At 36.7% G+C, this 21,565-nt stretch overlaps 1 protein-coding gene across 4 annotated transcripts in view; it reads right to left on the bottom strand.

Moving 5' to 3' along the window:
* The window catches only part of SATB1 (SATB homeobox 1), a 96,039-nt gene that overhangs the window by 51,615 nt on the left and 22,859 nt on the right, over positions 1-21,565 (bottom strand). For all 4 annotated transcript variants that reach the window (XM_046638736.1, XM_046638724.1, XM_046638743.1 and 1 more), the window contains exons 2-5: positions 20,276-20,510; positions 16,359-16,535; positions 15,468-15,594; positions 14,598-14,721 (exon numbers count right to left, since the gene is read on the bottom strand). In XM_046638736.1, the coding sequence (XP_046494692.1) occupies positions 14,598-14,721; positions 15,468-15,594; positions 16,359-16,535; positions 20,276-20,486 (639 nt within the window). In that variant the 5' untranslated portion in view covers positions 20,487-20,510. The remainder of the gene's footprint in view (positions 1-14,597; positions 14,722-15,467; positions 15,595-16,358; positions 16,536-20,275; positions 20,511-21,565) is intronic.

The following is a 21,565-nucleotide window of genomic DNA, read 5'->3' as shown; positions in this document are numbered from 1 at the left end:
TTTTGAGAATCCGTTCTTATGTTAAGGCATTTTCTTTCATTCATTCAGTATATATTTACTGAACTCCTACTGTGTGCCAAGCACTGGGCAGGTCACTAGAAAAATAATGACCTGAAGAGACATGCTATCTACCCTTCGACAGACAATAAATAAAATAATGAATATGATGCAATTAGCACAGAGGCTGGGCAAACGAAGGATGGACTTAAGAGATATTAATTTTACTATGACAACTCTCTGCCTCCTCTTCCTCATTGGGCTTTTATTATACGATCACATTTCAGATCAGTCGAAAGACTATGCTTTTAATTAACAGAAACATATCAGATAAAATTTTTAAATGATATATTTTAAGTCAAATTTTCTTGCAAAGAACGAAGAATATACTAATTAAATTATTAAGTTACCAGTCGAGTCAAGTGATAAGAAGGGAAAACACCAAGGAAAAAATATATTTCCACTTGCAATATTCCAATGTGGTGGTATCTTCTGAAGCCGGCCTGCACCTGGTAGCTAACATCAGGAAGACACATAGCACTTCCGTGATTTAGACGTTTGAACCATGCCCCCTCCCACCTCTAGGTAACAGCTGTTCATCTCAGGATGTATTTCAGGGGTATCTCCGCTTCTGGGAGGCCTTTCCTGACTTCCCAGACATCCCACACAGAGCACCACTATAGCACTGGTCATGCTCTTTATTTTCTACTAGGCTCTGAGCCTTGAGTCTTATCTCCATGCAGCCTGGACTCATCACAGGGCTGTGCACATGTCAGGTGATCAATAAAAGATCACTGAAATAAGCCATTACTGTAGGCTACCAGAAAATCCTCCTCTCTTTTTTGTTCTTAAAGGTCAAAGGTAATGGCAGCTTAACTGTCACATGAATCTTTTAAATCTATTACTTTTAGCTGTCATGATAGAACTCATAGTTTGAAGAACCTTCGTTCATTAATTTGCAAGAGATCCCTTCCCAGGTTTTTCACAGATGTCTCGGAAGTCGCAATGCTCGGTGGTTATGTTATTCCAGTTTTCTCTCGGTGTCTATTTATATGAGCTCCCCAAAGCACTCTGAAAAAGGCACAACTCGTATTGCAAGTTTTCCTATTCAGTGGCCGGTCTGTGTAAAACATCAATGTTCAGAGAATAAAACAATCAGGCTGACAAAACTCGGTCGGTTTAAATGCCAAGTTCAAACGCTACACAGGACACCGACCAATGAATAGGCCACAGCTTTCAGCGTCGGGAAATACAATTTGAAAGTCGGCAGAAATTGGCTGTGGGTCTCATAACCCCAGTGTGACACAATATTCTCATCCTAGGAGCCAAGTTGTAAGCTTTTCTAAGATCCATAAAGCACATGTCTACTCGCTATGAGGAGCCTCGGTTCTTTCTGAGAGTCTGCTGAAGTTCCGATCTGAAAGAATGCCATCTTCACAGAAACCCCAGTACTCTAGAATGATACCATCTGCCACAGGCTGAGCTTCCTTTTCAGCCAAATACATTATTTATAACCTTTCTAATTGTGAAAAGGTAAGGGTGGAATTTTTCTAAAGCCTGACTTAGACACAGTTAGAACATTCTGAACCTTTGCTCTAAGATACAGCAGGTCTCCAAATTTGAAAATCAAAAAAACAGCAAAAAACCCACAAGGAATTGGTTGAGGTTACACAATTTTTCAAAATATTATATTCTTTCAAACCTCTGCTAGAATATGACACACACTGAGGTATGTATTTATAACACACTTAGACACTGAAGGCAGACAGTTTTATTTTTCTCCTTGGTCATCTCAGTAGCCAAGGAAGAGGATTCGGGAGAGGTGAGGCCTTCTGGGAAAAGGTTCGTCAACTGGGGAGAGCCAGGGATCTGATTACCCTTAAAATTGCTTTGTTGTGCCTTTAACAACAACAAAAAAACCCACCCCAAAACAATGCTAATCAGGTTATTCAATCATTTAAACCAAAACTGTTCATGCTTTTCTGCCAAATCAACCAACCACAGCAAAATCTGTTATCTCTGATTGCTCAGCTTCCAGTCAAAAAACAGTTAACCCCCACTATACCAAAAGTTTTCCAAAATACCCTCCCAGCTCTTCATTCTCATGGAGAATAAAGAGAAAGCCATGCCATCTTTAAAGGGTAATTGAGTACTGTACCATATTTGCATATTACAATATACTCTAATAAACTAAACAGCCTGTCCCGGAAGCCAGCAGCTCCCTAGCATTTCATGTGATCTCCATTCTGGCTTTCCGTGCACAATTTTTTTTTTTTTTTTTAACAGGACTGTGATATCATGATCCAAACTTACTAAAGACTTGTGGATGGTTTAACTTAGGTGGGAGGAGGTAGCAAGAGCATCTCCAAAATGGTGGTTCACCCATGTTTAAAGCTTTCAGGCTCCAACAACAGAGAGGGCAAAGGCTACCCATCTTATTTACACAATTATCTAAATACGATTAAACAGCTGATGGACAAATATTAAACTGGAAAATGTATAGTCATTTCAGCTTAATGTAATCCTCTTTCTGTAAACACCCAAGATGATTTTTTTCAACCAGAACAGTCCTGACATCTCATAAGCCTAAGGGTGAATAGCAAGAGATTGTTTTTGATAGTTATAAATATTCAAAAGACATGCAGACCATCTGCTTTCATAATACAGGTAAAGCAAGACTAAAATGGTGACTGCTGTATAAAAATGATTCTTTTAACAAAGTCTTCCTCTCCTCGAAAACTATAAAGACAGATGTCAAAAACTGTTTACACAGAGCAATCAGGAGCGTGCAAAATGTAATATTCCTTTTACACACAGTGCTTGCTAAAGAGATTTTTTTTTTCTTTTTCTTCCCATCTGTGTGTTGCAACACATTTCTACAAGTTAAAAACATTTTTTTCAAACAGAGATCTCATGAATACCCAAAAACATGCTATCTGGTTTCTGAATGCTAATTAATTTCAACTAAGGAATCTGAATATCTTTTTCTGTAGGAAGAAATGTATGTTTTGAATTGGAATACTCTAGAGAGACAGTAATGGAAATAATCTTGCACAGGTTTAATTCTATAAGGCGATTTTCATGGCCTACCTTGTCTGTAATATATATCTGTTATGTCCATGTTTTAAATGAAAGCACATCACTGCTAATGTCTTTGGCATAAAGTCTAAAATAATTATTTTCTGAAATAAATGTCTGCACACGCAAAATGTACATACAGAAACCTTTAACTTCTCAGTCAATGCAGAGTGATGCATAGAGGCCTACGGTTAATTTTCAAGACTGCAACACTAATCTTGACAGTAACCTTTTTATGTATTGTATTAATGGCACAGAGGCATTAAGCACCTTTTTATAATTTTCAATAAAATGAGCATTTACTGAACAATCTGTCAAACTGCTGGCTCTCTATTCTTCTACATTTTTATTTTTTGAGGAGTGCAGCTTCATACATTCTGATGTCTCCCTCCTTTTTTCATGTCCTGTCTGCCTATGGCCTGAATTTTTACAGCAGTCTTATATGTGTGTGGAAAATTCAAAGGTCAAAGTTTAATTTCAGATCAAATGAATCAACTCCACATTCAAATACAATTTTAATAGGGATTCTCAGGAAATGGGGTTTTCTTTTAGTCCCAAAGGATATCAAATACTACAAACAAGCTCTAAAAGGCATCATATGAGATGGTGACATGGAACGAATTTGTTGAAAATTAACAGGTAGTCCCCATCTGGTATTTGGGGGTGGGAAGGAAGGGAAATGGGCTTCAATTTCTGAGAAGCAAATGGCAGGATTTCTAAGTGTAACATTCTGTTTGTGCATGTTAGCTTATGTTTCCCAAATCTTTCCCTCTGGATCCTCTATTGCTTTCTAAGCTATCCTCTTGGGAGATACAACTGGGGCATATTCGGAATCTCAATTTGTTGAGAAGAGACTAGTCACTCCTAAATTTTACTTAAACTCCAGTTGTCATAGTTATGGCTCTTGCCATCTTGATCGATCCCAGTGCCTGAAAACGACATTTTCACACAAAGTAACCCTTGTACCGCGCTAAAAGTGGAAACTCAGAACAGAGCTCCAAAGGAATACAAAAGGAAGCACCAAGAGAACACATCCAATTCGAATTTTCTTATTACATTTCCTAAAGAGGAAAATGTGATCATTTCAAATCACAGAAATTTTAATTACTTACTTAAATATCCAATTCATAATTTTTACAGAAAATGTGGGTTCACAGTTCATATGGCTTTGCCACATAAGTAATTTTATGTAAGGTCCACATAATATCTTTTAACCAGATTCTCTGTTCTGTCCTTTTGTATAAGTACCTATCTAGCTCTTTCTCACTACACACTGAAACCTTACTCCAACCAACTGAATATGTCAGTAAAGAGTTTAAACTGGAAAACATTTGTTAAAAGGTGTATTATTACTAAGGGTATGTAATATTTCAAATTAACTGCACATAGAGGCTTACATTTGTTCATCTGAAATATGAAGGGAATTGAACTAGACAATCTCCAAGGTCCCTCCTAACAGCTTTAAGATTCGATGAAATCCCTCTGTCTTCTCAAACAGAGGTCCTACAGGGTCTCTGTCAGTGACTACAGAAAATTCAGTTATCACACACAGAATCCATTCGCAGGCACTCACTGTGCAAACATCCCCGTCTACAGTTTTAAAAATAATTTTAGGAGGGTTAAAGCCCCTTGGTATCTTGCTTATAATATGATTATTAAAAATATACTCATCGTTATTAAGTTAAACATTGTGCTTCTCCAAATAGAATTTTCACAAGTTTTCCATTAGATAAATCTAAATTCAATGAGTTTGGTTTTATAGCAAAAATCGTGTCCTAAGATTCTAAATCTTAAGCACTCTGTACAAACTTGCATATTTGGGGAATGTTTGCTTACTTTCTCTGATGGCACTGTGTCGTGAAATCTCCCATCCTCTATGGAGATTAAAATTTCTAGCATATGTGCTTAGAAATAGCAGAAAAAAGATAGCAAATTTGTGTTAAGTTCCAGAGGTCCTAAATAGAGCATAGTAAAAAACTTTCAGCCACAGAGTGAAAAAAAGAACTAAAGTAGTTTGAACAATCCATTTTTCCAAAAGTAAATACTAGAACTAGGCTCTGTAACTCTTCACAGATTTTATATCCTCTTTTGACATGAACACTATTAGATTTTAAGCCAAAATGCCTAAAAATTAGGGAGAAAAGACAGTCTGGCCTTTAGCTTTTTATGGAGTACAGAACTCTCTTTGGGAATCTCATGAAACCTATGAAAGCTCTCCCCACAGATACTCCCAAAAGTGACATAACTTCAGGGTCTGCACAAAGCCTTGGAAGCCCACTGCCAGGTCTGTGGACCTCACTCAGATCTGATCCAAGATTTCACAGGAGACTAAGGGCTAAATCACGTCCTTGATTTATGTGTTTTATTAGATATTGTCAGCTGTTAGACAAGACTTCCCATGTCTACTAGATAAATATAAACCAATGTTGCCTCTGGATTACGTCATAGAGAAAAATCAAATTAATCTGGCTCATCTCTATCAACATTACGAAAATGCTTCATAGTTCAGAAAAATGCCACATACCGGTAATCACCTCTTTAGGAGTTATGGTGAAATGGTAGAAATGTGCTGGACGGGTTGTACTTCATGAAATAATGAGCCCCGTCCATCAGTGGAGGTGTGTGCTCCAGGTTGAGCTGGTGCTCATGCAGAAGGGTGGACAAACCAAGTCCCTGAGGCCCACTCTGGAATGGCTGAACACTTATCTACACTTGCAGCTCTCTCTAAATTCAGGTGATTCTGGACCTTTATACAGCTGATTTTTACACATTGTGTTTATAGTTCTAAACAGAGTCTCCAATGCCAAATGTGGTCTTTAGAACATCTACTGAGGGATGGACCTTGTGAGCTAACAAGGGGTGGTGCTGACTGTTAACATTTCCATGTTCATGGCATCAGCATATTCGTGTATAAATCATTTGACTCTGTTATTGAAATTTTCCCTCTTTATTTTTAAATATGAGAAATGGACAAATGGAACTAATAGTAAAAAAGTGTGGCTCTCAAATATAACACAACTGAGACAAAATAAAAAGTATTAGCCACACAGAAATATATGTTCGATTACAGAAGAAAAATTTTAAATGTGCCTAAAAATATGGTGTTAAAGATTGTGCTTAATAGTGACATTTAATTAGGTCTTTTATAGCATTTTTTCAGATCTCTGGGTCCCATATACTCCCCAAGACTATTGTTCTGCTTACAAACATATATTCAAGAATATGACAATATAAGTAAAAATATGGGACGCCTTCAAATATCAGTAAGTTTTCTCAGACAAAACTTCAGAAGTAATTTGCTTTTGGTTAGGTAAATTAAAAATTCAGAATTAAATCTAATAGGAAAAATATTTTGTAAGGTAGGATACCACAGATACAAGTATCTATAAATTACTACTAATAAAATTACTGACAGTTTATTGGTTCATGAAATTAACATGGTGAAAATCGTATAAGGCTGTTTCAGTTTAACAAATATTCCTGAGATCCTACTGTGTGCCAGGATCTAGGATTGTGATGATGAATAAAATTTAGACCCTTTGTGGCAGTCAATTAGTGTACACTGAGAGCCTAGTTAGTCCACAGATAACTTCAGAACAATGTGGAAAGTGCTACAATGGGTGCATAAAGGTTGGACAGAGCCTTGAGTGTGGGGAGTCGGGGTGAGGAGTGTAAAAGGAAAGGATACTGGGAAAAACTCACATCCAGACGACAGTCCCATGAGGCATCTTTATCTTCTTTCACACTGTCCAGTCTAAAGTATCATATTGCTTAACTTGCAAATGTGCTTACTTAAACACATTTGGGTCTCCACCACTTCCATTTTAGAATACATCGGAACTTTACAATGACTCTAAGAATGGTGCTAAAAGTGTCCCTTAAAGGTGAGAATGAGTTATAACCCATTCCTTTAACTGTTTCACAAAGGAAAAGCTCTTGGTTGTTTCCATAAGTGAAGCTTGCATCCAAATCAAAATCTTCCATGTAGCAGCAAAGTCTCTTAGACCACACAGCACCCACCAAGTGTGATTTCCTCTCTCAATCCCACTTCTTAGAAAAACTAAAGTTATCACATACTTTAGAACTGAGGACTGTTCTAAATGTCCTAACAATCCTGAAAATTGACACTCTTCCCTTCCTACTTTACAGATGAGGAAATTGAGGCATGGAGACTCACCCAAACTCACAGGGCTCCATTCTTGATGCCTATGTAAGGAAAGCCACTAGCTTACTTATTAAAGTGATAGCAAAGAGCGATGACACCAAAGACTCACATAAAAAGTGACAGAACCAAGTTGGTGAAGAAATATATTACAAGAAATAATTCCATTAAGAAATAAAAAGAAAACGAGATCAAGCTCTGTCCTATGTTAACATAAACCAGGAGTTTCAATACATTCTGGGAAATACTTTTGTGATGCTGCATAAAGTTAATACTTGTTTCGGTTAGCTCCACATTTCTGAACTGCTTGGGAACAAATGCTGGATTGACAGCAAAACGGGACAAGCCGAGGACAGTGGGTGGTACCCAATGATGAGTACCCTGTCTTGTCTAGATAAGAATGTGATCTCAAATAGTCCTAGAAATTAAAGCTTTAATCTTTCTCAACTTTCAACATATCGCCTGGTTTGCATCTTTAACCCCTCAGAGTAAAGTAGATTAGCATTTTTATGGGAAAATACTGCAATACAAGATAAACTTCTTTAAAAAGAGGAAAGTAAAGAAAAAGATGATGACTAAGGAGGATAAAGTTTTAGAGTAAGAATGAGAGAAAGAAAAAAAGACAATGAAAGTCAGCCACCTTCACTACAATGAGGAATTCTGCAACCTATGAATTGTCCATGAGGAAACTAGCACCCCATGATAACACTGCATATTAAAACACAATACAATTCTACATTTCTGTAGCACCCTTCATGCAAGCATCCCAGGGTGCTTTACAATCATTATGAGTTAAAATTAAAACTGAAGCACAAACAATTCCTAATAGAATCATTTTAAAAATGCTAAACAGAACAAATAACTTTTAAGCCTAGATTTAAAAGTCCCAACAGCCAGAGCGTGCCTTACTTCAACTGGCAACGAGCTGCAGAGCCGGGCTGACGCTGCTCTCTCCTGTTATGTTAAAGGCTCTCTTATGTTTTTTATACTCAGAGCACGTTATGATCAAGCAGTTTCCAATGAAAGAGGGAAAAATTGGGTGCGTGTATCTGTTTTGTTTTGATGATTCTGATTCTGAATTTAGGGGTTTTTATTTGTTCGTTTATGAGTTTGTTTGGGGCCCAAATCTGACATGAAATAAAGCAGATTTAAAAGGCAAATCCAGATAGAGCCCAACTTGAAATTTAAGTAGTAATTGTGAAAAAAGACACTCAAAAAGCACTCTAAAACTAGCTCTGTTTTAGCAAGGAAATCAGATTAATTAGCATGATTTGGTTAACTTTTTAAAAAGACAATTAGAAAATAGCAGTGAATAGGCTTTCCCTCAGGCCGTGTGTGCCCCCCTAAGCCTTGGCAGGATTTATTATTCTGCAAATCAGAAAAAATAGGGAAAATGATCTCACGATATGGTAATTTTCCTTGCATTAGTGATTCTGAGGTCAAAGGAAACCTGTTCAGAGCTAAAACAAAGCATAGGTAAAAATCTATTAAGTGAAAATGAAGTACTTACACAGTGTTAAGCACGCTAAATTGGCACGGCTTAAACTCTTTTATGTTTTACTATTGTGAAAAGACAGTGGCTGTACAATATTTCAGATGAACCCATTTTAAGCTAGATGCTTTATTAAGTTTGGCTTTTTTGATTAATATATCTGAAAGGTTACAGAGAACTAACATCAAGCTACAGTGAAATCCTTATGTATCTAAACCGGCTACAAATGAGCCTGACATATGAGATTAAAAAAGGAAAACTTGCAATTTGGAGGATACTTTTATGGTAGATTCCATATACTATAATTTAACACAGAGCAGATATACCACTGTCTAAGTTGAAAGAGGAACTAGAATAAAGTAATAACTGGTTCAAAACACGAGGCAGAAAAAATTATTTGATGTAAGTTTAGCAATTCACACAACTACTCATATAAGATCGGCTGACCATTTCCTTTATGGATCTTGCCATTAATACAATTGTGAAAGTGGTAATAAAATCCAATTAGTATCAAGCACTTCAGTGCCTGGCAAAGCAGATATTCATAGCCTCAGATTTCCACAGTCAGGAGGGTAAGGAATGGGAAAAGTTTCGTAATTTAAAAAAGGAAAGAAAAGCCTACATGGAGCTTTTCCCCAAAACACATGATATTTAACAACAAGATTTATAATATTATCATAGGAAGGGGCCAGTACAAAACCCTACAAGTACATCTCAAACAGGAAACTTTCTATTTTTAAATGGAACTTCCAGTTATAGCCTCGTCCATCATATCAGGCCAGTGGACGACTAAGGTGTGCACTTTCAAACAGACTGAGAGATTCAACCGCCCACTGTTTCTAATGCAAATGCCTAACGTTGTCTTGGGGTTCCAAACAAAGGGCTATTAGCTCAATTATACCTACTGATCCTGAGGGATGTGAGAGGAGTGGGGAGAGAAGTGACTGCCACAGAGCGGTTACATTCAAATCTTTTGGAACCTCCCCCAAACCAGATGATCCCAGAAGTCAGGCCCTGTGGTCTAAATCGCCTTCTCAGAATTAGGGGCCTGAAACAATGGTACTTTGAGAGCAAGTCAATGTACCAAACACTAAATCAAAGATACAAAAACAAAACAGATATGTTAAAGAAAAATTTCAGTAGTGAGAATTGGAAAACTGTAAGTAGTTATCAGTACTTCAGAGAACTCTAAGTATTTCATAAAACACATCAAATTAATTTGACAAAGGCATTAAAAAAAAAACAGTCCTTTATCTATATACGTGACCACGAAGGATACCTGGTGAAGCTCACAAGCTATGGGTATGATGAATTCCTGCCCCCTACTTTTACCAGCTATGGAACCAGGGCCGCTCATTACAACATTCCATGCCTCAGGTTCCTCAACTGAAGATGGGAATATAAAACCATCCCCCTTCGCGTGACAGATGTGCTCTTGATACATCAAAAGCACTAAATGAAAGTTAACTATTATTATTTCAACTATTAAGATGTGTCACCCTTATTACTACACAGGAAATAGGGTCCTGGCACACAGCAGACTGTCAATACATATTTTTGGATGAATCAGTATGTGAACATGTGAATAAATTTCATAGGTTAGAGTCTCACACGAAATATATGAACACCGATGCTGGATAGTCTCTTGAGAGAATGTCATTATTAATGTCTATTAAAAACTTCAGAAAGGTCATTTCAGTCTAAAAATTATGAAAAAATAACACAAAGCACAGTTAAAAAAATATACATATAGCATAACTGATAGGGATTTTTACACTGTTGCTCCAGCGCTATGTATAAGACAGACTGAAAATCAACTGAACACAGAGGTTTATTAAATGTCTCTGGAAATGCCTGTCAAGTTTTAGAGAATCAGCGTGGTTAAATGCTAAGCTTCAAAGGGGCAGAGCAATTTCTTTGTTTATCTGTTTTGCCAGTACCTAACAAAACAGTCTGACATATATTAGATCCTTACATGCTGTCAGGAAAAAAAAAATCATTTTTCTCAATATTACTTCTAAACGAAATGTTCAAATTTAAATTAATTCTACATATCTTTTGCTATTTGAAAATAAAAATGACAATTCTCACTTTATGTAGGATTTGGGCTTGAAGCTACTTTTCCCCAGGTAAGAAATACAACAGAAAATGATCCAGTACCTTAAAAATGTGAAAGTTGTGATGTGTGACTGTGTGCACATGTGTGCATGCATGTGGTGGGAAGGACTGGTAAAAACGCACATGTCAGATTAAAATCTCTCAGGAATATCTGACCTAAACATTTTTAGAAGGAAGATGTTAAGCTGATAGAAGTAAGAACTGACCCTTTACTTACGGTACCTTTAACAAAATCAATCTATCCTTGTATCAAATGTATATATATTTATCCAGTGTTTAAGTTTAATTTCTAAAACTTTAGGGAAAATGAAAATCAAAATGAAACGTCTTATTGTAAATCAAAATGTTTACTTTTTTAAAAATCTCAATTTACCTCCCAAATCCATACTTTCAAAGTTCTCATGACCACAGGCTTTCTTGTCCCCAAATCAGACTTATAGTTTCCTCCTTACCTGCAGGTCAGAATACCACACCCAACTTATCTAACCACATCCACTGAAAAAAGCAAGAGTAACAACAAAATGCCCAACTTCAGATCTATAATAAGCTAACTGTTTCTTATGTCTTAGACCGTTTCAAAAAATAAACAAACACATGGTATAAAAAGTTTAATAAACGGATGTCAATCTATTTGGGCAGATTTATGATAGGAAAGCATTAGCAGAAATAAAAGCATGAGTTATAAATCAAACCACATGCACACTTACAGAATTTCTGCAGCTAGAGAAAACCTCGCAAATATTATCAAAGAAAACATTATTGTACCAAAATATAAGTATTCATTTTTAAATCTATACTTACTTTAAAATTTATCATTGAGAAAGGACTTTTGGGTCCATCACTAATCAGCATTTCGACTTTAACCTCTAGGGACACTGGCTCCTTCACCTGTCCAAAGTGTGGGAAGGATAACATCATCTAGTTCTAAGATTCCAAGTCCAAACTGGACATCTGGCTTGGTAAGTGTGGGACAATCCTCCTAAAAGCGTTGGAGGTGACACTTGTCAGACACCCCAGGCAAATTCCTGGTGACTTCCTGCTCCTGGTCCCCCGGTCTCTACTCTATAAAGGGAGTCTACTTGCCTACAGGGTGAATATTCGGCTAAGCATATTATCAAGGGATCCTATAGCCATACTCACTACTGGGGTATTTTATCATATTAAACAAAACCACGTCTTAATGTACAGCAAAATGGGTATGCTGAATTGTATGTTAAGAGTTCTCAAGGGAATGAATCAAAACTCTGCAGAAGGGAAACAAAATCTTAACACTTAGCTTGTCTTGGTGTTAGGTCCCATTTTGTACAAGATTGAGGCAGTATTTATTTGCTAGGCATTTTTCACCATAGCATCTTCGTCACCAATTCTCACCAAAGAGGAAAGAAAGAGTAGTTTTACTAAGCTCAGCATGTATTTTGGGCTTAGGCCTTAGAGTGCCTGCATTTCTTTTAAGAAAGAAGCAAATGAAAAATAGTTCATAATTAAAACATTCTGAATTGAGTATCAGATTCATGGATTCATTCTAGAGAAGGAAAGAGAAGATGATGCAGCAGAATATAAAATAACTCCATTTAAAGAACAGGTTGCATTTTTTTCATAATATTAAATATTAAATTAATTTCAAATATTTGCTGCCACAGCTAAACTATGCATAATTTTTTCAAAAAATTTTTTTAAAGAAAGGAAGATTCTGATTACAACCGATGGTGCAGTTACAGCCTAGTTTCACCACTTAATGATTACAGCGCTGTCTCCAGCTACCTACGGCCACGTGTTCTTCTGAAGGCCTCTCTACAGAAATTCACCAACGTATGACTCCAAAACCACGTCCCGAATTTCATTTTGTCATTCTGTTTAACGTTATAATTGTCTGTATTCAATTCATTTCCCATGATAACATTAAGTAAATTCACAATTATATTTATAAGCTACAGTGAGGTGGAGGTTATTGGCTGAATGTTGATGTCATTTAACAATTATTTCTCACTGCCTGTATCAATAAATACTTGTACAAGCATCCTCTTCTCCAGCTCACAGTAGATGCCTTAAATCTTTGCCTGAATTTACTTCCAAAATCAATGAGGCATTTAGTAACATGAAGATGCATGAGATTCCTATACTGTATGTTTATAAATATTTTAATTCTGAGTAAAATAAAAAGAAATATGTATATATTTTTTTTCTAGGACATTTCAAATTTTCAAATGCTAGTAACCAACTGACATATTATCTGGAGTTGTGTGCAAAACCCAAAGTCCCAGAGGTAAGAGTCACCTGCTTCATTATATCATCCTATTGATTTAACTGTGTTTAATTAATTTAAATTACTTGTATTCAATGGTTATAAATTCACATTCTCCTTACTCCAAAAGTGAAAGAGGGAGGATAGAAGAAGATAAGCTAAAATAAAAAGTCTGCTCTGAATTTCAAGAAATGGACACTCAACAATACAGAGAATATTGTACTTGCAGCTATAGCTTACCTTAAATGAATACAGAAAGCCATCATTAATTATCAACTTTATGCTTCATTCCTATAATTGCTAACAAATATCAAAGCAAAGCTGATGGGTTGAAATGCAGCAAACCTGAAACGCACGAAGTTCCCACGAAACAGTAGCACAAAGACCATGAGCTTCCTTCCAAAGGTACCCAGTATCTTCACGAGCATCATATTAGAAATACATTTTGAGAATACCTCAGTTGTACAAATGTTCACAGCAGAGTTAATACGGTTCAAGTTCAAATGACTGACAGACTAACATTCATGATTACATTTTAAACTTGAATTAAAAGAAAAACAGAAAATTTAGTAAAAATCAAGGTAGACCAGCGCTTCAATTATCCTAGATGATGGAATGACTGTACACTGGGTTTGGGCACTGAGGGATGGCAACATAACACCTTTATGCAGTGACCACACAAGCAGGCCCAGGTTCCCAGCACCCTTTCTTTTTTATGTGAAATCAGCTGAGCATTATCAACAATGACATTTGGTTTTAAATGTAAAAGCAGAAGCAGTCTCTATCTAGTTTTAGTTACCCTCCACCAAAATTCATTCTAAAAAATCAAGTACAATAATAATAAATCTTTGCCTCATTTCAAAAACCCCTAATAGTATGACAGGCATCTAGGAGGAAAAATTAAGATTCCACTAAAAAACAAAACAAAACAAAACGGTAAACAAATGCCACGAAACTGCTGACAAAATCCTGACAAACAATAACTATTCAACTTTTAATTACCAGGAAGAGACTCCTTATTTTTATAATTATTTTTACTAAATGCTTTCTCTTCTTTTTTTTGGTAATGAACAAAGTATCCAAAAACTGTCCTCTTATTTTCTTCAGGTAGCATGGTGAAGTTTTGCATGTTAACGCTTACACTGCCATTCACATGACCGAAGGTTCTGGGAAGTCTTACCACCTTGAACACCTTCTTAAATAAGGGCAGTAATGAGAACAGAGCTTCCATGCTCAGAGCACTTGGAAGAGAAATCTAAAAAAAAGCTGGTGTAGTCTTCTGCTGAGCTGTTTTTCCTTCGCTCTTTTCCCCAAGGGAGAAAAAGTGTAAGGGCTCTGTTCAGAATGAATCAGGCATATTTTTAAAAGTCACCAGTGGTCAAGTCACTTTGCATTTTTGGCAGGTTCTTGCTTCAGATACCAGTTGCTGTAAACTATGGAGCCCCATCAAACCTCAAATCAGGGCTGCCCATGTTGTCTTATTATTTATTACATGCTATGCTAAGTACCTGTGAAAGGGGGCACTCCTTGGCCAACGAACTCTGATTCATATCTTTCAGTAAGTCCTTCAGAGCATTCCTTACTGTGGTGTGCGACCATTGTTCGGGAGGCAAGTCTTCTAGTTTGGGGCAACTATTTGAGACATAGATTAGAAAGGGGATTATTACAAGATTGCATCCCGCTGCAGAACATTCCTTTAAGACAGACAGATTTCATTTTGCGCATCAAACAGATGCATCTGGAGATTGCTCTCGGTCTCCTGATTGTTCCGATTAGTTAATTACTTTATACAACACATCTGCTGTATCGATGCATGAATTATACATCAGCTGCCTGTGGTGGCTATTTTTTCATGTTACTTCTACCTTCCTGCTCTGATGCGCTTGGGAAGACAATTTAAGGTGTACTGCTTTCTCACGAGCCACCGTGAAAAGCATTAACGTATTAACCGTTTTCCTTTCATGACTCTGTTCTTACGAATTAAAATGGTAAAAAATATATAAATAAATAAGATCGCAGCAATAGTGAAGAAGGCATTCTTTCACAAAATGTACACAGATGGCAGTGTTCATGATATGCAAAAATATTTTTCTCTTAAGTAAACTTTATGTAAAATGCCTTCTTGTAATGCATCATTTAATTGACTAAATATAAAGTCTTATCTTTCGATAACCTGCACAAACCTATAAATTTGGGGGGAAAAGTTGCTTTTAAATTATACATTGAAGTTAGGAAAATAAAGCAGAAGGTAACAAAACCAATTTGATTAACCTTTCTGAAACACAGAGTAAATAAAAACTGAAGGTTGACCAGAGAAGCTTTATTTCAAAGATCAGGTAAGAAGGATGTCTTGCCCTAGAATTGCTGTCCTGACTCACCTGTGTAACTGAATTTTCAGTGTGACCACATGATACACGTCTTGAAGCATATCTGCTACCGTGGCATCAGGGGCATCTGTCACATAAGACAGTGGAACTGGATTCCACTTTCCAACCTGGATTAGCCCTATTCCGGATAAAGAGAATATGTCACTAAATATTTTACCCCTCAGATAACCTATCTAGTAGAAGGTGGTTTTTTTTCATTGCCCCCACCACAAGCAATATTGTTATTTCTGTTTGAATGATTCCCTTCCCTCTAAAAGGCAGGTCAATGAAAATATTCACAGCTAAGCTTTCCAAATTGTGAAATTATGTAAATGACTGTAGGGTTGTTTATTATTTTGGAAATAAAACCCCATCAATAAAATCTATGTATAGGCCACATTTTCCTAACCTAACAGGAAGTTCTAATAAGACATAGCTGAACCAGTTCTAAATGGCTTTACGATTTAGATAAGATTCTCTATTGCAATGGGAATCAGCATTGAAAAATACTTTACAGCCCATAAAACCATCAGAAACAGAATAAAAGAAACAGAACTAGATATTCAGTCATAAATGCAAATTGACTCTCAACAGTCCATCTGCTCAAATACGCTCCTCACTTCCTTGTGGGTCCTCAGTGGAGCAGATTATTAAGGTCAATAAGCATACTAATGATTCAGCTGAAGTAATTTAAAAAAAAAATCTACCTCGACATTCCACATGAGCAAAATGTGTGTTAACTAAACCAAACTGAATTAAGCCAATTTTTTAAAGCCCCAGTCTATAAGGAACCAATGTAATACACAGGCTACAGTCCTTTGAATAAAAATATTCAGTGCTTTCTCTGCAAGGTAAACAAAGGATGCCAAGCAATGTTTCCAAGCCCACGTATGCAGTATTTACCTTTGGCCTGGGCAGCAGAGCTATGCGAATAACCCAGAGACAGCAAAGCCATTTCTATCAGCTGGTTGAAAAGCATATCCTTTCTCACCAACACAAATTCCGCATGCTCCTCCTTGCAATCATATTCAATGGCGTTTTCATAATGTTCCACCACGCAGAAAACTGGAAGCATGGTTCCTATCAAAGAGACAGAGAAAAAGAGACGCAAAGCAACAATCTTCAGAAATACAGTCTGGGGGGAGGAAAAACTAAGCCATGAAAATAAATCCTCACAACAGTGAGAGAAGGGGAGACTGCGTTTCCAAGGCAGACAGGGCACAGAAATACAGGCACCCACACACAAACATATACATTCTTTTATTTTTTTAAAGTTGTAGGAGAAATATTTAAATAGAATGTGAACTTGGTCCTAAGGTAACTCGGGCCCTGCTTTAATTTTAACAGTGCATTTTCCAAAATCAATGAACGCAGAATTACCTTTTTGAACAAATAATAATGGTGACGAGAGAGAACCAAGTGTCTGGTCTGATTTGCTGTGAGTGATACGCAATGTGCAAACGTAACTCACTATCATCGTCTTCAGAAGAACCCACCTGTGTGCTCCCCACATGCTTTTGGTAATATTAAACTTCCCCTGTTTGTGTCCAAACAAATTATCTTTGGCCACAAAATCATTAGCATTTTCTTCCTTTTTAAAGATATTTACTTGAACGGTTCCATAAGAGAAACACAAAACTTAACCAAACTGATGCTCATAATATATGATTTCAATAGGTGCATAATGTAGATAAATAAGATTTATTGTTATGGCTACTCATTTGATCTACCTGACTAAAAAGATATCACCGTAATCACATGTCTTTAAAATGAACAACCTTTGCTGTAGCAAATGGGATAAAAATGAGAGAAACAAAAGGAAACTGGTCTCATCAGGACATACTAGGATAAAGGAATCTGCATAGATTTCACGTGTTCTCTCTTTATTTACTTTAATCCAACGCAATAACTCAGTAGCCAGATGATTGATAAGCCCAGGCCACACCGTCAGAAAAGAGGTTTCTAGAAACTGAAATCACGGAGTGCTGTAGTCCTCAAGGTGTTTATGCAGCGCACTGTCAGATTTCCAGTGATAAACGGAAAAGGGTTAAAAGCAGATGCATCTGAACTGTACTGTGGCAAACTGCCAGGAGGGTATCATCTTTAGCATAAATGATGACAAGGGTTACTTTAACAGGGCACCCAGGATCCCCAATTAGTCCTGTAACATTAACGCCTCTATAAGCTCTGCCCTCTGGACTCGCAGAATCATACCAACTTCTGAAGATGTCTGGTGCATGCCAACCAGAGCTCAAATTCAGCATTTCCTACTGACACCGGAGATGCCCTTTAAAAATGCTCTATTTGCTTGTTTCCGCTGAACAAAAGCCGGCAATAAAACCGCTACATTTTTCTACATGGGCATCTTCACCAAATCTTTAGTGAACTGTTCACAAGAGATCCCAGCTCTGACAAATAAACCCCTCTAGGTTTACTTAGGGAAGCTCACAAACTCAATCAGAGGTACCCAACAGGCTAGGCATGAAAAACAAGCCGCAGAGCTTGCCAATATTCTTGTCATTCATTCAGCTGTTTTATAACAGACAGAGAACCCATCAGGGCTCAGAAGAAGACTTGGGGAGACCACAGCAAACACAGCAATATGCAAACTGGTGATTTCTTCCTTGGCTTGAAGGTACTTTGGCAGAATCTCCTAAACAAATAAACAAAAACATCCAACCCCTTTTTCTAAAGTAGTCTCTCTCATCCCAGCCACAATTTTTATCTAGCACCTGTCAAACAGAAACCATGCACATGAAAAATAAGATGAAAAAGAAAAAAACAACACACCACCACCACCAAAAGGCTTTAGTAATTTTGTTGTGTGAAGGAAGCAGACAACCTTCTACAATTAAACTGCATTTTTCAAATAAGTCACTATGAATGCAACACTTAAAAAAAAAAAGCATTCGAGCAGGAAGTGAAATTACTGTACTTTGGTTTCTCCTCCCTCTGTCCTGATGTCTTCAAAGAGTTAGGTTAGCACAACAAAAACATACGCATTGATTTTTCCTCTTACAGGATAATACAGACGAGTTCTACTTTATGCGGCTCCTTAAACCCATGAAATAACTGTAGGTTTTTCAAACCGTTGAAATATATTGGATTTATTTTGGACTTTCTTGATCAAGTTTAGAGGTATCCTGTAGATAATAAAGGTGGCTATTGATAAAGTGACAATAGTATCATTTAGTTCCAAGTCTAGCTGCTAAATCTTCTAGCAAACTGTCACGGTTGCCCTCCTGATAACTGGGAGTAATGCTGAACAGGAGCCTTCCCTGAACTGTCTGATTATTTGTGCTAGTGTTTGGCGAGACTTCCAACTACAGCAACTTCATAACCTTCCAGCATTAAAAGGGGAGTGCACTGGTCACTGCTGAATGCTAAAAATACCACATGATTTAAACCTGGAGGCAGTCTTAGAAGCTTTTGCTGAAGGTTTATGAGCCTGTGTAAACAGCACGTCTGCCATAAGGAGCAGTGAAGTCTGTAGAATCCTTGTCTAAAACTGTCCTGGCATTAAAGTTTGCTGTGCAAATATCACATAATACCAGAGACAGCTGAAATCTCCTATTTAGGAATTTATGGAACTTATATGTTTGCAGGCGTCAGAAAGTCTTTTTTATAGAGCCCCAGTGCTTCACAGTACAATATTAATGCACTCTGTTTGAAAAGCCGTAATAAATTATATTTTTAATGCTCTTACCCTGGCTTTCTTAAGATGCATACATTCTTGGCAAACAATCAATAAATAGGGTAATCATGAGTAGAGGCCAAAGAATTTGCTGAAGTGCTGTTTTTCCATTTTTAATAGATAAAGATCTAACAATACGGACTGCTGTGTCTGTTCATTTCAAGATCAATATATTCTTTGTTTTCACCAAACCAAGGAAAAAATAAATGATTGTATGATAAATGTTATGCATCAAACACAATGAAATTCCTCTGCCTTCTAACTTTATCTACTTAATATTCTTGGTTGCTAAAAGATGACATTTTCATCCCTTGCTTAGCAAATGTAAGGGAAATCTGAATCCTATACGCAGTTATTCAGAGACAAAATAAAGACCACTCTGAGGCACACATGTTATACCCAGTATAGGCACAGCTTTACACAAATGACAGTGTTGAAAAGAAAGTTGTTAAACTTCATCAGTTTAATATAAAATTGCTAGAAAGGACTCACACAGTTACACATCCTCCCTTTACGAACTTGCCTAAATCTGCCCTTCCTTTATCAAACATACCCAATTATAGAAAAGTCAAAAACTAGAATCATTAGGTTTTTCACTGCTAAATAATAAATTTGTTCTTAAGAAAACAAGCCACAAAAAATGACATTAGAAAGCTTCTACATGATATCACATAAAATTTCCATTGTCTTTGAAACTGCCTTACAACTAGCAATCCTGTGAGAAAAAGCTAGGGAGGTACTCAACCTAAGTGTCTTATTCTTAATCAGGATTAGTTTAATCAAGGTTAGTTTAAGAAGTAGCCACCTAAATATCCTCTACTACAATAACACCTTATCAATGGAAGCCTTGTGTAACTAAGACCATTATATTTAATTCAGTCCTTATCATCCAATCTGTCCAGTGATGCCAGTCTGTAGTAGAGTAAGATGCTCCACTCACGCACACAGCCTACACTTTCAAAATATGACTGACACTGCAGCCAGGAATGTAACTAATTTCACATCAGATAGAGAATCAAGGAAAAGCACATAGAAACACATGTTCTGCCCTCCACCCCCTCACAAAGCAACCTTGGGTAGACGCAAGGGCTCGCAGCTTTCCAGGATTTGGCTCAAAAGTATTTACCTTTCCTAAGGTTGGTTTTCATCAGATGGCCCGAGTGTTTTAAAGGCACTCCCTGCATCTTTGCACCTGTACTCCCGAGCCTTCCTCTTCCCAGCGGGCTCCCGTTCTGCTCCAGGCGGGCAATCTTGGCTGGTGGACCCTTCGGATCGCTCACATTGTTAGACATTTCTGAATGCTCTTTCCCCTGAGTTGCCTCGTTCAAATGATCCATACTCAGTTACCCTCTAAAGATCACCTGCCAGAATTTAAAAAGAAGACATGTTATAATTGGGTGGGGGTTTCTCTCTCTCTCTCTCTCTCTCTATACATGCCATGTAAATGTTTTACCTCTAGATAGCTCTCCCCACAAATATATTTGTAAGATTGCTTAACTACATATATAATACAATGCAGATGCTACTATATTTCTAGATAACAGCATTACTCTTCTATTCAAGGTAATAGAATAATTTGTGGAAACTGTACTAACATACATGAATAAAAAGGCAACTTGTCACCTACAAACAAAACTAGGAGGGGAAAATGCATTTACTTTTAGAATAAGAATTACCACAAGTATAGCTAAAAACAAAATAAACTGTATTTTATGTAGTCCTAATTTTTAAAAATTATAAAACTTATTACAGAACAGCAACAGTTTAATCAAGGATGGAAGGGATTGTCACAGTCCAAAATACCAGTTAAATTTGATGTCTATCTTTACACTTTTACATAGTTTAATTTTCCTAAGGAAAAAAATAGACATATATACCATCTCAAAAGAAGGTAGCAAACATTTGCTTTTTAAGTTCCGTATTGGGTTCATAGGTTAATTCATAGAAAAAGTTTTCTACCATCAAAGTTTCAAGAGTTATGTGACCTGTTAAAGATCTAGGCAAGTTTTGGCTCAAACACCTGATTGGATCATTTCACCCCTAAGCAAATGGGTAGAAGTAGAGGATTTCTTCAAATATTCCACATACTGAAGCATTACAACTCACATGTTTTAGACTTAATATTCAGGTGTTCATTAGTAACAGAATGCTGTTAACAGTTTAATTAGCAAAAAACTTGAAAATACTTTGTGATATGTACATTAGATTGAAGTGCCAAACTTGCTTTCTAAAAAAATCCTGGTGATTTTGGTAAAACACAATTGCCAGTGTTCAAAAATAATCTCAGTACATAATGAAGTCAACATCTTAGCTCACTTCAGAAAAAAATGAACAGATAATTATTTTCAGTTATATTATACATTGGACATCAATTTTCATACTATTTATAACAAAGCAATTAGCACAGTAGTATACT

This window comes from Equus quagga, chromosome 1, assembly GCF_021613505.1.
Source record: "Equus quagga isolate Etosha38 chromosome 1, UCLA_HA_Equagga_1.0, whole genome shotgun sequence".
Lineage (NCBI taxonomy): Eukaryota > Metazoa > Chordata > Mammalia > Perissodactyla > Equidae > Equus > Equus quagga.
The sequence above is the reverse complement of the archived record's forward strand: the minus strand, read 5'-3'. Positions and strand labels throughout refer to the sequence as shown.